The sequence below is a fragment of the Dendrobates tinctorius genome, unplaced genomic scaffold, assembly GCF_039654945.1.
Source record: "Dendrobates tinctorius isolate UK_male_01 unplaced genomic scaffold, ASM3965494v1 ptg000158l, whole genome shotgun sequence".
NCBI classification, from domain to species: Eukaryota; Metazoa; Chordata; class Amphibia; order Anura; family Dendrobatidae; genus Dendrobates; species Dendrobates tinctorius.
Window position 1 is genome coordinate 1128280 of NW_027361825.1, and position 13804 is coordinate 1142083.

At 44.3% G+C, this 13804-nt stretch overlaps 2 protein-coding genes across 3 annotated transcripts in view; one reads left to right on the forward strand and one right to left on the reverse strand.

Moving 5' to 3' along the window:
* The window catches only part of LOC141051719 (class I histocompatibility antigen, F10 alpha chain-like), a 199916-nt gene that overhangs the window by 79835 nt on the left and 106277 nt on the right, over positions 1-13804 (forward strand). The gene's annotated exons all lie outside the window — the stretch shown is intronic.
* LOC141051718 (uncharacterized) lies at positions 3421-5052 on the reverse strand. The gene is made up of 2 exons (XM_073548706.1): positions 4835-5052; positions 3421-4723 (listed from the first exon to the last, which is right to left on the reverse strand). The coding sequence occupies exons 1-2, from the start codon at positions 5050-5052 to the stop codon at positions 3556-3558; spliced, it is 1386 nt and encodes a 461-aa protein (XP_073404807.1). The 3' UTR covers positions 3421-3555.

The following is a 13804-nucleotide window of genomic DNA, read 5'->3' on the forward strand; positions in this document are numbered from 1 at the left end:
CGCTGGCCCTGGAGGAAACGGCTCCCGGTACCACCACTGATAATAGGTAATCACCAATTATTTTATGTACATTGCTGGGTATTATATGTTGGTCACGGGGTAGCGTTAGGCACATGGTGACTATGAATAAGCTAGTGATAAAGTGCTATTGTGCAGCATGATGGAGCACTATGCGATCAATTAGATTGTAGTTAATCTTGGGTGAAGGTGGGTAGTTTCCTGCTGATGTGCCCGCACAGCTGCATAATTAACTGGCATTTTTGTATGCCCAGTATTACCAACAATAGGCGATTCCCTATGTTGTATTTTGTACCATGAGGAATATTGATTAATGGCTATAGGGTGGTATTAATCGCATGGGTGTCCATTTTCGGGTTAATAAGGATATTATGTGCCATAGGATAGTATGATATATAGTGGTATTGTCAATTTGATCTTAGGAATTTTCCAGATGCTGGAGGGTATTTACCTTCCTGTAAAGCCTATGTAGGTATAGATGGTATTGGCACAGTTCCTGGCTTTTTATCCATGCCTATGGGAGTCGTTGTTTCTGGGTCTCTGCGCCTTTTGAGTACTATGAATAATGAGTGCTTTGTACATTCCTATCTGTTCCAGTGTTTGACAATGTGATTTTATTGTGGTTCAAATAAAAAATTACATTTTTTTATATAGTACGATTGCCTTTTGATCATCATTTTTCATGTGATTCTATGTAGTAGCTGATGATAGGCCATATTAATCCGGTCATATACATGGTTAATAATGTGTATTCGTCAGACTTGATGGTATTCCATCTCTGCATGGTGGACCCCAGGCTGCAAATGCACCTCATTATTATTTGGTACGTTCTACCAGCCTAATAAGTGAATGAGATTTATAGAAGTCTCCGGCCCACGGTGTTTTATGTTTTTGTTTTTTTATTTTAAAAAAAATAGCTGCTCAGACTGACCCGCGGTGTGTGGGGTTTTTTTTTTTCTTCTAATTCTGCAGTATCAGTTTCTATCCGCTGACTTATGTGGATTTTCCACATAGGATTTAGATGAGGATTATCTGCAGGTAAACACTACATATGCGTTTTTTTTAGGACATTTCTTCTGCGTAAAACACTAAAAACTAAAGTAAAGCGCACACAACTGTATGACTAAAGCAAAATAACAGGAGGCACGAAAACTAAACAGCTTCATTTATAACACAAGCGATGAAAACAAGAGAAAAAAACACATGATAAAATCACATGAAAAAAGTAAGCGAGTAGATAATTAGAAATGCTGCAACATCAAAACCTCCCCAAATCCTCATCGTGTGAACCAGGGCTGTGGAGTCGGTAAGGCTACTTTCACACATCAGGTTTTCGGCGTCAGGCGCGATCCGGCGTCGTGCCGGAACGCCGGATCCGGCAAATGTTTCGTAAAACCGGATGTGACGGATCCGGTTTTCTGGCGGATCCGTCTTTTTCTTGACAGACAAAACCGGATCCGTCTCATCCGGTTCATCCGTTTTTCTATCCATTTTTCGACGGATTACGCCGGATCCGGTTTTTAAAATTGACCCTTGTGGCCTTCCGAACGGGATTGGCTACTGGAAAACTATATATAGCATGTTCCTACAGCCCTTCTTTGACAGGTTGTAGAGGAGAAAGTGCAGGTTGGAGAGAAGAGCAAGTTACTGGCGAAGATGGATGTTGTCATTGGAAATATTTTGAAGAATTTGGCGGATTTTACAGCGGAGGCTAATCGTTTGAGGGTGATTGTTCTGGAGAAGGAGAGAGCGAGACAGCAGCGCATCAGGCATCGTAGACGACGTTTGTGGATCCACCCCATCACAGCCAAGAGAATGACGCGTGGGGTCTATTCTACACTCTGCATGGACCTTCGACGAAACCCGGATACATTTTTTGGATATGTTAGGATGAAAATGGAGAATTTTGATTACTTGGTGGAGCGCATTGCACACCTCATAAGAAAAGCGGACACCTATTGCCGCTTCTCTGTTTCACCCGCAGAGCGTCTGATGGTGACTTTAAGGTAAGCCACATTTATTGGATATGATCGCATCAGAGCACACTTTCACTGCAATCTTGTTGGTGGTAATTTGTATCTCCAAGTGTTAGGTCAGTTTTGGTATGTAATGCTGTGATTTAAAACTAATTTATTGTTTTTTAATTCCCCACAGATTTCTTGCAACTGGAGAATCCCTTTCGTCACTGCATTTCCAGTACAGACTCGGGATTTCCACCATATCTGGAATAGTGAAGTACACATGCCGTGCACTGTGGGACTCCTTAGCTGAAGAGTTTTTACCAGAGCCCACAACAGAGAGGTGGATTGAAATTTCAGAAAAGTTTCAACAGATATGTCAGTTTCCCAACTGCTTGGGCGCTGTGGACGGGAAACATATCCGCATTGTAAAGCCAGCTGGATCGGGATCTGAATATTTCAATTACAAGAAATATTTTTCAATTGTCCTCATGGCCATCGCTGACGCGGAATACAAATTTATTGCGGTTGATATTGGGGCCTATGGCCGCTCCAATGACTCTCAAGTTTTCAAACTGTCTGCCATGGGGCGTAAACTGTATGGAAACACCTTCCAGTTCCCACCACCTAGACCGCTGCCGCAAACATCTGGTCCACCTATGCCATTTGTCTGTGTAGGGGATGAAGCCTTCCTGCTGTCAGAACACCTTTTGAAACCGTACTCTAGCAGAGGATTGACAAGACCAAAACGCATTTTTAATTACCGCCTCACAAGAGCAAGAAGAATGGTTGAATGTACCTTTGGTATTCTGACAGCCAAATGGCGGGTCCTATTGACTGCGATCAACCTCAAGACAGAAACTGTGGACGAGGTGATCAAAGCGTGCGTGGTACTCCACAATTTTGTTATCTGCAAGGAACCCATTTCCATTGAGGACACCTCTGAAGAAACCACCTTGCAAGATTACCATGACATTACCACTAGAAGTACTGTGACGGTTTCAGTAATGAGGGACAATTTTGCACTATACTTTATGTCACCTCAAGGCAGAGTACACTGGCAGGATGACAGAGTGTGAAAGATTTGTGCCCTAACCAAACTTGTGTACCTTCTGTACCAACAGTATATACCTTTGCCAACCAAAGTTGGCTATCTTGTCATGGTCTCTATTTTTAGCTTTAGGCCACAGGTGTGTACCTGGTTGTGTTTTATGCAAAGTATTTCACCTTTTAACAAAAGTTGTGTACATTGTTAGGAAATCACCAACAATAAACACAACTTTTTAGGTGAAATACTTTGCTTCAAACACAACCAGGAACACAACTGTGGCAAAAAGCTAAAATTTACCCACAGTTATATACCTAGTTTTGAATACCATTTCACCTTTTAAATACCCTGTATTTAACCTTTTTCGCCGCAGAAAAAAATGACAGACAACCAGTGTAAAATAATTTAACTTTTATTGAAAAATGTTTTTTTTAGTAAACTTTTTTAAAATTTTTATAAACTTGTTTAATAAAACTTTGAAACTATAAAACTGAAACCATAAAACTGGTCATTTTTATTTAAATACACACATCATAAATCTGTGTAGTGTGTGGTGGAAATACTGCTGTAGGGGCTGCGGGACACTTCGACACTGGGAGTGTGGAGAGAGGACTGGGATCGTGGTGGGGAAGGAACAGTTAGAGGTGAAGGTGTGGAAAAAACTACAGAATGGGTGGACATGTGGGAAGCAGAAGAGGTGGTGGGTGGTGGAGTGGAGGGTTGGGCAGGGACTGTAGGAGCAGATGATGTTGATGGCAAGTTGTATGGGGAAGGAGTTTGGTACGGGGCAGGTTGCTGGAAGTGGGGAGATGTCTGGTACGGGGCAGGTTGCTGGAAGTGGGGAGATGTCTGGTACGGGGCAGGTTGCTGGAAGTGGGGAGATGTCTGGTACTGGGGAGGTTGCTGGTACTGGGGAGTTTGCAGGTACTGTGGAGGTGGATGGTACTGGGGAGGTGGATGGTGCTGGGGAGGTGGATGGTGCTGGGGAGGTGGATGGTGCTGGGGAGGTGGATGGTATGTAATAGGAGGGGGAGGATGGAAAGTGGCTGGAGGGGGTGTAGATGTAATAGGAGGGGGAGGATGGAAAGTGGCTGGAGGGGGTGCAGGTGGAGGAACTACTGTGGTGGGAGGAGGAGGAGGTTGGGAGGTAACTTGCTGGAGAGCAGCGTGGCATGAATGCATTACATGCATCTGCTGGGCAGGAGAGAGCGTTTCCATGCGCTCCACAACAGACCTGAAAAAGGTGTGGTTTGGCGAAGATCTTGCTTCTGAATGCATGGTTTGCAGAAGTGTCTTCACCTCCAGAATGCTGGAGTTGATCTGCTGATAGCCTGCGGAGATTTGCTCTGACAAGACTTTTAGACAGTTCTGGAAAGATGCATTCAGATGCAAGAACTCTGGCGCATAAGTCTTTTCCTGACCCCTCTGCCTCTGCCGCCCAGTACCCGCAGGTGTACTAGAGGTGGCAGGGGCAGAAGGGTGGGGTAAAGGGAAAGCGATCTCCTCACCGGCAGCTTCATGTAATGTAGGCGGCCACGATGCTCCTGTGCTGGTGGATGGGACAGATGGGTCGAATGTGTGGGAAGGCTGGGAAGGTGCAGATGTACCGGGGCGGTCGAAGTGTCCCTCGGTGCCGGTCTCCTCAGGGATCGCCTCAGAAGGGTCCAATCGTGCAGGCTCCCGAGTGCTGCTCACCGTGCTGTGGAATAAAGAGAAAAAAAAACAATTAAAATACTGACATGGTATGGCCCTGGCTGAAAAAAAAATTTACATATAACATTTTTTTTCACATGTGGTGTGTAATATTTACCTTCTGGTGACCGTTGTTTCCCGGAGGAACGACAGGGCTTCTGCGTACTTGTACTTGCTCCTGCGTCCTCCAGATCCACTCGGGGCCCGCATCTCTTTATTGAACTCCTTCTTGAAACGATCTCTCACAGACCGCCACCGATTCACAATTCTGTTCCCTGAAACGAGAAAGGAGTGGTTAGTATACAACATCAGTGTTTCCCAAACTCCAGTCCTCATGGTCCCCAGGGGTCATGTTTTCAGGATTTCCATAGTAAATAGAAATCCTGAACACATGATCCGTGGGGACCACGAGGACTGGAGTTCGGGAAACACTGGTTTACATCAAGCAACCGGTACTGTATATACTTACGCTCTTTAATCTGGGCCCGAGCTTCGAGGTCCTCCCAGCGGCCCACAAGGAGCGAACAGATTTCCTCCCAGAGTCGTCGGGTAACGATCAGGTCAGCGTGGCGGCGGTCAGCCATATTCCAGAGCGGCTCCCTTTCTCTGACGAGATCGATGAGGCGGTCCACATCAATCCCTCCATCCTTACCGTCAGAGTCGGGAGCACGCTGTGAAGGCTGTTAAAGAAAAAGACAAAAATAACATAATTAGCCTCCACAAAAGAAATGAAATAAAAAGTGCAAAAAAACAAAGCAAAAATATTTATACTTACACGCTGGTGACCGCCGCGTTGCTGTCGCCGACGACCCTGGGAGGCACTGCGAGGAGCTCTTGGCCAAGCACCAGATTGGGAAGACTAGAGAAGAAAACAAAAAATGTTATGTCTTTGGATGTAGGCATTTGTTTGCTGTTTGTGGTCTGCAGAACATTGTTTTCTATGTGTTGTGTGTAGTGTGATGTTGTGTTTCTGCGTTTGATGCAAAAAACTTACCAATTGTGAGCCCACTCCAGGTGTCTGTCCACCCCTTCCTTCTTCTTCTGGGAGCTCCTCTTCATCTTGTGATTCCTGTTTTGAAATAAAAGGCAATGAATAGACATATATTACAGAGAAGATGGATTTTGGAAATAAAAACTTACCGTCAAACGCTGACGATGCGAGGGAGGGCTCCCAGAAGATGATGTGCTGTCTTCCTGGTGGCCACACTCCATGCCTGTGGGTGGTGTTCCAGCTGCTGCCATTGCTGCTGCTGCTGCATCTATTGGGCGGCTGTTGAATAAAGAGAAACAAAGGGCCAATGAATATCTTGATATTCAATAGCCCTAGTTTGGAGGAATGGGTTATTTGATAATTACCGTCTCTCATCTGCTGCTGGCCTCCCCTCCTCAGCATGTTCTATTTGCTGCTCCATTTGGGGTGGTGGTGGTGCGGATGGTGCTGCAGTGGTCTCCTGCCTTTTCCTGCTTCGCTTGGTTGCTTTCTTGGGTGGCATGTTGGGTGTGGCTGTGGGTCCCACTGTCTTGCTTTTATATATGTCTTGTGGGCAGAGCTACTGAGCATGCTCAGACCAAAAAACCGGATGCGGCGCTCATAGGCTTTCATTGTGTGAAAAAGCCGGACGCGCCGGATCCGGCGTGTCCGGCTTTTTCGCCGGAGACAAAAAACGTTACAGTAGACGTTTTTTCCAGACGCCGGATCGCGACACATTGCCGGATCCGGCGAAAACCGGATGAAACGCATGGCCATCCGGCGCGATCCGGCGCAAATGCAAGTCAATGGGGGGGGAAACCGGATCCGGCATTGCATTTCGCCGGATCCGGTTTCTGTCAAAAGCGCCGGATCGCGCCTGACGGCGAAAACCTGATGTGTGAAAGAGGCCTAAGCCAAACCTCCAACTCCCCAACTCTGACTCATTGCTTATATTTAAGTGAAAAATGTATTGTAGTACAATGTGAACATCAGACATTTAATCATTTCTATGATCCAATAATCAAGATATTTAGATAGAACATAATATCTATTTATTGGAATACAACTTTAGAACACAAAAAACTGTAATAAAATTGTAAATATGTAAGACACTGTGTAATATCAATTACATATATACGGTACAGACCAAAAGTTTGGACACACCTTCTCATTCAAAGAGTTTTCTTTATTTTCATGACTATGAAAATTGTAGATTCACTTTGAAGGCATCAAGACTGTGAATTAACACATGTGGAATTATATAATTAACAAAAAAGTGTGAAACAACTGAAAATATGTCTTATATTCTAGGTTCTTCAAAGTAGCCACCTTTTGCAAAGAGTGTGCAAAGCAGTAATCAAAGCATTCTCTTGATGAGCTTCAAGAGGTAGTCACCGGAAATGGTCTTCCAACAGTCTTGAAGGAGTTCCCAGAGATGCTTAGCACTTGTTGGCCCTTTTGCCTTCACTCTGTGGTCCAGCTCACCCCAAACCATCTTGACTGGGTTCAGGTCTGGTGACTGTGGAGGCCAGGTCATCTGGCGTAGCACCCCATCACTCTCCTTGGTCAAATAGCCCTTACACAGCCTGGAGGTGTGTTTGGGGTCATTGTCCTGTTGAAAAATAAATGATGGTCTAACTACACACAAACTGGATGGAATAGCATGCCGCTGCAAGATGCTGTGGTAGCCATGTATGCCGTCATTTTTGAATAAATCCCCAACAGTGTCACCAGCAAAGCACCCCCACACCATCACACCTCCTCCTCCATGCTTCACGGTGGGAACCAGGCATGTAGAGTCCATCCGTTCACCTTTTCTGCGTCGCACAAAGACACGGTGGTTGGAACCAAAGATCTGAAATTTGGACTCATCAGACCAAAGCACAGATTTCCACTGGTCTAATGTCCATTCCTTGTGTTCTCTAGCCCAAACAAGTCTTTTCGGCTTGTTGCCTGTCCTTAGCAGTGGTTTCCTAGCAGCTATTTTACCATGAAGGCCTGCTGCACAATGTCTCCTCTTAACAGTTGTTGTAGAGATGTGTCTGCTGCTAGAACTCTGTGTGGCATTGACCTGGTCTCTAATCTGAGCTGCTGTTAACCTGCGATTTCTGAGGCTGGTGACTCGGATGAACTTATCCTCCGCAGCAGAGGTGACTCTTGGTCTTCCTTTTCTGGGGCGGTCCTCATGTGAGCCAGTTTCTTTGTAGCGCTTGATGGTTTTTGCCACTGCACTTGGGGACACTTTCTTCAAAGTTTTCCTAATTTTTCGGACTGAATGACCTTCATTTCTTAACCCCTTCATGACCCAGCCTATTTTGACCTTAATGACCTGGCCATTTTTTGCAATTCTGACCAGTGTCCCTTTATGAGGTAATAACTCTGGAACGCTTCAACGCATCCTAGCGATTCTGAGATTGTTTTTTCGTGACATATTGGGCTTCATGTTAGTGGTAAATTTAGATCGATAATTTTTGCGTTTATTTGTGAAAAAATCAGAAATTTGGCGAAAATTTCGCAATTTTCAAATTTTGAATTTTTATTCTGTTAAACTAGAGAGTTATGTGACACAAAATAGTTACTAAATAACATTTCCCACATGTCTACTTTACATCAGCACAATTTTGGAAGCAAAATTTTTTTTTGTTAGGAAGTTATAAGGGTTAAAAGTTGACCAGTGATTTCTCATTTTTACAACAAAATCTACAAAACCATTTTTTTTTAGGGACCACCTCACATTTGAAGTCACTTTGAGGGGTCTATATGGCAGAAAATACCCAAAAGTGACACCATTCTAAAAACTGCACCCCTCAAGCTACTCAAAACTACATTCAAGAAGATTATTAACCCTTTAGGTGTTTCACAGGAACTAAAGCAACATGGAAGGAAAAAAAGGACATTTTAATTTTTCCAACAAAAATTTTCTTTCAGCATCAATTTTTTCATTTTCACATGGGCAACAGGATAAAATGGATCCTAAAATTTGTTGGGCAATTTCCCCTGAGTACACCAATACCTCATATGTGGTCAAAAACCACTGTTTGGGCGCACGGCAGGGCTCAGAAGGGAAGGAGTGCCATTTGACTTTTTGAATGGAAAATATGCTGGAATATTTAGCGCTTGCCATGTCGCGTTTGGAGAGTCGCTGTGTGCCTAAACACTGGAGCTCCCCCACAAGTGACCCCATTTTGGAAACTAGACCCCCAAAGGAACTTATCTAGATGCATAGTGATCACTTTGAACCCCCAGGTGCTTCTCAAATTGATCCGTAAAAAAAAAAAAAGTACTTTTTTTCACAAAAATTGTATTTTAGCCTCAGTTTTTTCATTTTCACATGGGCAACAGGATAAAATGGATCCTAAAATTTGTTGGGCAATTTCTCCTGAGTACACAGATACCTCATATGTGGTCATAAACCACTGTTTGGGTGCACGGCAGGGCCCGGAAGGGAAGGAGCGCCATTTGACTTTTTGAATGGAAAATTAGCTCCAATCGTTATCGGACACCATGTCGCGTTTGGAGATCCCCTGTGTGCCTAAACATTGGAGCTCCCCCACAAGTGACACCATTTTGGAAACTAGACCCCTTAAGGAACTTATCTAGATGTGTAGTGAGCACTTTGAACCGCCAAGTGCTTCACAAAAGTTTATAACATAGAGCAGTGAAAATAAAAAATCATTTTTTTTCCTCAAAAATGATTTTTTAGCACGCTATTTTTTATTTTCACAAGGGTAACAGGAGAAATTGAACCAAAAAAGTTGTTGTCCAGATTGTCCTGAGTATGCTGGTACCCCATATGTGGGGGGGGGGGGGCACTGTTTGGGTGCACGGCAGGGCGCAGAAGGGAATGAGCGCCATTTGACTTTTTGAAATGAAAATTAGCTCCAATCGTTAGCGGACACCATGTCGTGTTTGGAGTGCCCCTGTGTGCCTAAACTTTGGAGCTCCCCCACAAATGACCCCATTTTGGAAACTAGACCCCCTAAGGAACTTATCTAGATGCATAGTGAGCACTTTGAACCCCCAGGTGATTCACAGAAGTTTATAATGCAGAGCAGTGAAAATAAAAAATCTTTTTTCCTTCCTAAAAAAATTTTTTTTAGTTGGCAATTTTTTATTTTCACAAGGGTACTAGGATAAATTGGACCCCAAAAGTTGTTGTCCAGTTTGTCCTGAGTACGCTGGTACCCCATATGTGGGGGGGAACCACTGTTTGGGCACACGTTGGGGCTCAGCAGGGAAGTAGTGACATTTTGAAATGCTGACTTTGATGGAATGGTCTGCGGGCGTCATGTTACATTTGCTGAGCCCCTGTGTGCCTAAACAGTAAAAACCCCCCACAAGTGACCCCATTTTGGAAACTAGACCCCCCAATGAACTTATCTAGATGTGTGGTGAGCACCTTGAACCCCCAAGTGCTTCACAGAAGATTGTAACGCAGAGCCATGAAAATAAAAAATCTTTTTTTTTCCTCAAAAAATGAATTTTTAGCTCGCAATTTTTTATTTTCACAAGGGTAACAGGAGAAATTGGACCCCAAAAGTTGTTGTCCAGTTTGTCCTGAGTACGCTGATACCCCATATGTGGGGAGGGACCATTGTTTGGGCACACGTCGGGGCTCGGAAGGGAAGTAGTGACGTTTTGAAATACCGACTTGATCGAATGGTCTGCGGGCATCATGTTACGTTTGCAGAGCCTCTGATGTGCCTAAACAGTGGAAACCCCCCACAAGTGACCCCATTTTGGAAACTAGACCACCAAGGAACTTATCTAGATGTGTGGTGAGCAGCACTTTGAACCCCCAAGTACTTCAAAGAAGTTTATAACGCAGAACCGTGAAAATAAAAAATCTTTTTTTCCTCAAAAATGATTTTTTAGCCCGCAATTTTTTATTTTCACAAGGGTAACAGGAGAAATTGGACCCCAAAAGTTGTTGTCCAGTTTGTCCTGAGTACGCTGGTACCCCATATGTGGGGGGGAACCATTGTTTGGGCACACGTCAAGGCTCGGAATGGAAGTAGTGACGTTTTGAAATGCAGACTTTGATGGAATAGTCTGCGGTCGTCATTACGTTTGCAGAGCCCCTGATGTGCCTAAACAGTGGAAACCCCCCACAAGTGACCCCATTTTGGAAACTAGACCTTCCATGGAACGTATGTAAGATGTGTTGTGAGCACTTTGAACCCCCAAGTGCTTCACAGAAGTTTATAATGCAGAGACGTGAAAATGAAAAAATCATTTTTTTCCACAAAAATAATTTTTTAGCCCCCAATTTTTTATTTTCCCAAGGGTAACACGAGAATTTAGTCCCCAAAAGTTGTTGTGCAATTTTTCCTGAGTACGCTGATACCTCATATGTTGGGGTAAACCACTGTTTGGGCACACGTCAGGGCTTGGAAGGGAGGGAGCACCGTTTGACTTTTTGAACGCAAAATTGGCTGGAATCAATGGTTGCACCATGTTGCGTTTGGCGACCCCCTGATGTGCCTAAACAGTGGAAACCCCTCAATTCTAACTCCAACCCTAACCCCAACACACCCCTAACCACAGCCCTAACCCTAACACATCCCTAACCACAAGCCTAACCCTAATTCCAACGCTAACCCTAATTCCAACCCTAACCCTAATTTTAACCCTAATTCCAACCCTAACCCTAACCCTCTTTCCAACCCTAACCCTCTTTCCAACCCTAACCCTCTTTCCAACCCTAACCCTCTTTCCAACCCTAACCCTAATGGAAAAATAAAAATAAAAATATTTTCTTTATTTTATTAGTTGTGCCTACCTATGGGGGTGATAATCGGGGGGGTTTATTTACTTTTTCTTTCATTTTGATCACTGTGAGAGTGATCAAAATGAAAGAATGGAATATGCAGCCGGCAGATTCGGGCGGGTGCACTGCGCATGCGCCCGCCATTTTCTAAGATGGCGGCGCCCATGAACCGGACCCACTGGACACCGGGAGCGACAGGGGGACTTAGAAGGTGCCGGGGGAGGTGAGAAGGGGTTATCGGAATCTGGCGGGGAGCAGAGGGAATGGGAGGGGGGCAGATGATGACAGCGGCGGCAGATCGCCGCTGTCATTCAGTTGCGGGGGGGGGGTGATCGCCGGTGGGGGGGGGGTGGAATCGGTGTCTCCAGCCATGTCCGATGCTACAGCAGCATCGACCATGGCTGGATTGTAATATTTCATCAATTTTCATTGATGAAATATTACTATCGCTCTGATTGGCTGTTAAAAGTGAAACAGCCAATCAGAGCGATCGTAGCCAAGTGGGGGCGAAGCCACGCCCCCTGTGGCGAAGAACAAAGCCCCCTGTATCTGCGGGTCGGGTGACCTTTCAGTGACCTAGGTCACCCGACCTGCAGGGGGGCTTTAAAGTCATGATGCCACATAGGCGTCATGGGTCGTTCTGGCACGACTTTTCATGACGCCTACGTGGCGTCAAAGGTTGTGAAGGGGTTAAAGTAATGATGGCCACTCGTTTTTCTTTACTCAGCTGCTTTTTTCTTGCCATAATACAAATTCTAAGGCTGTGTGCACACGCTGCGGATTAGGTGCGGATTCATTTGCGCGGATTTTGTAAAATCCGCAGGTCAAAATACCTGCGGTTTTACCTGCGGATTGCTCTGCGGTTTTGATCTCCTCAATGGAGGAGATGGCAAACCGCAGCAGAATCCGCAGAAAGAAATGAGATGTCAATTCTTTCTGCGGATTGAAAACTGCAGATAATCCGCGCGGAAAACTCTGCACCGTCTGCACTGCGGTTTTTAATTCCCATAGGGAATCATGGTACTGTACACCGCAGCAAAATCCGCAGCGTGTGCACACAGCCTTACAGTCTATTCAGTAGGACTATCAGCTGTGTATCCACCAAACTTCTGCACAAACACAACTGATGGTCCCAACCCCATTTATAAGGCAAGAAATCCCACTTATTAAACCTGACAGGGCACACCTGTGAAGTGAAAACCATTTCCGGTGACCACCTCTTGAAGCTCATCAAGAGAATGCCAAGAGTGTGCAAAGCAGTAATCAAAGCAAAAGGTGGCTACTTTGAAGAATCTAGAATATAAGACATATTTTCAGTTGTTTCACACTTTTTTGTTAATTATATAATTCCACATGTGATAATTCATAGTTTTGATGCCTTCAGAGTGAATCTACAACTTTCATAGTCATGAAAATAAAGAAAACTCTTTGATTGAGAAGGTGTGTCCAAACTTTTGGTCTGTACTGTATATGCCCTATGTAACATGTCACACACAGTATACATATCGCTGTACATACATTATACATGTGCCCTATGTAACATGTCACACACAGTATACATATCACTGTACATACATTATACATGGGCTGTGTAACATGTCACACACAGTATACATGTGCCCTGTGTAACATGTCACACACAGTACACATATCGCTGTACATACATTATACATGTGCCCTGTGTAACATGTCACACACAGTATACATATCACTGTACATACATTATACATGTGCCCTGTGTAACATGTCACACACAGTATACATATCACTGTACATACATTATACATGGGCCCTGTGTAACATGTCACACACAGTACACATATCGCTGTACATACATTATACATGTGCCCTGTGTAACATGTCACACACAGTATACATATCACTGTACATACATTATACATGTGCCCTGTGTAACATGTCACACACAGTATACATCACTGTACATACATTATACATGTGCCCTGTGTAACATGTCACACACAGTATACATATCGCTGTACATAAATTATACATGTGCCCTGTGTAACATGTCACACACAGTATACATATCACTGTACATACATTATACATGGGCCCTGTGTCACATGTCACACACAGTATACATATCGCTGTACATACATTATACATGGGCCCTATGTAACATGTCACACACAGTATACATATCGCTGTACATACATTATACATGGGCCCTGTGTCACATGTCACACACAGTATACATATCGCTGTACATACATTATACATGTGCCCTGTGTCACATGTCACACACAGTATACATATCGCTGTACATACATTATACATGTGCCCTGTGTAACATGTCACACACAGTACACATATCGCTGTACATACAT

What these genes read in the sequence shown, in the direction of transcription:
- LOC141051718 (XM_073548706.1), bottom strand. Translation starts at nt 5,052, where the DNA reads ATGAGGACTGGAGTTTGGGAAACACTGATGTTGTATACTAACCACTCC. An exon ending in GAAACAACGGTCACCAGAAG is followed by an intron (nt 4,724 to 4,834) that starts GTAAATATTACA and finishes TTTATTCCACAG; the next exon opens with CACGGTGAGCAGCACTCGGG.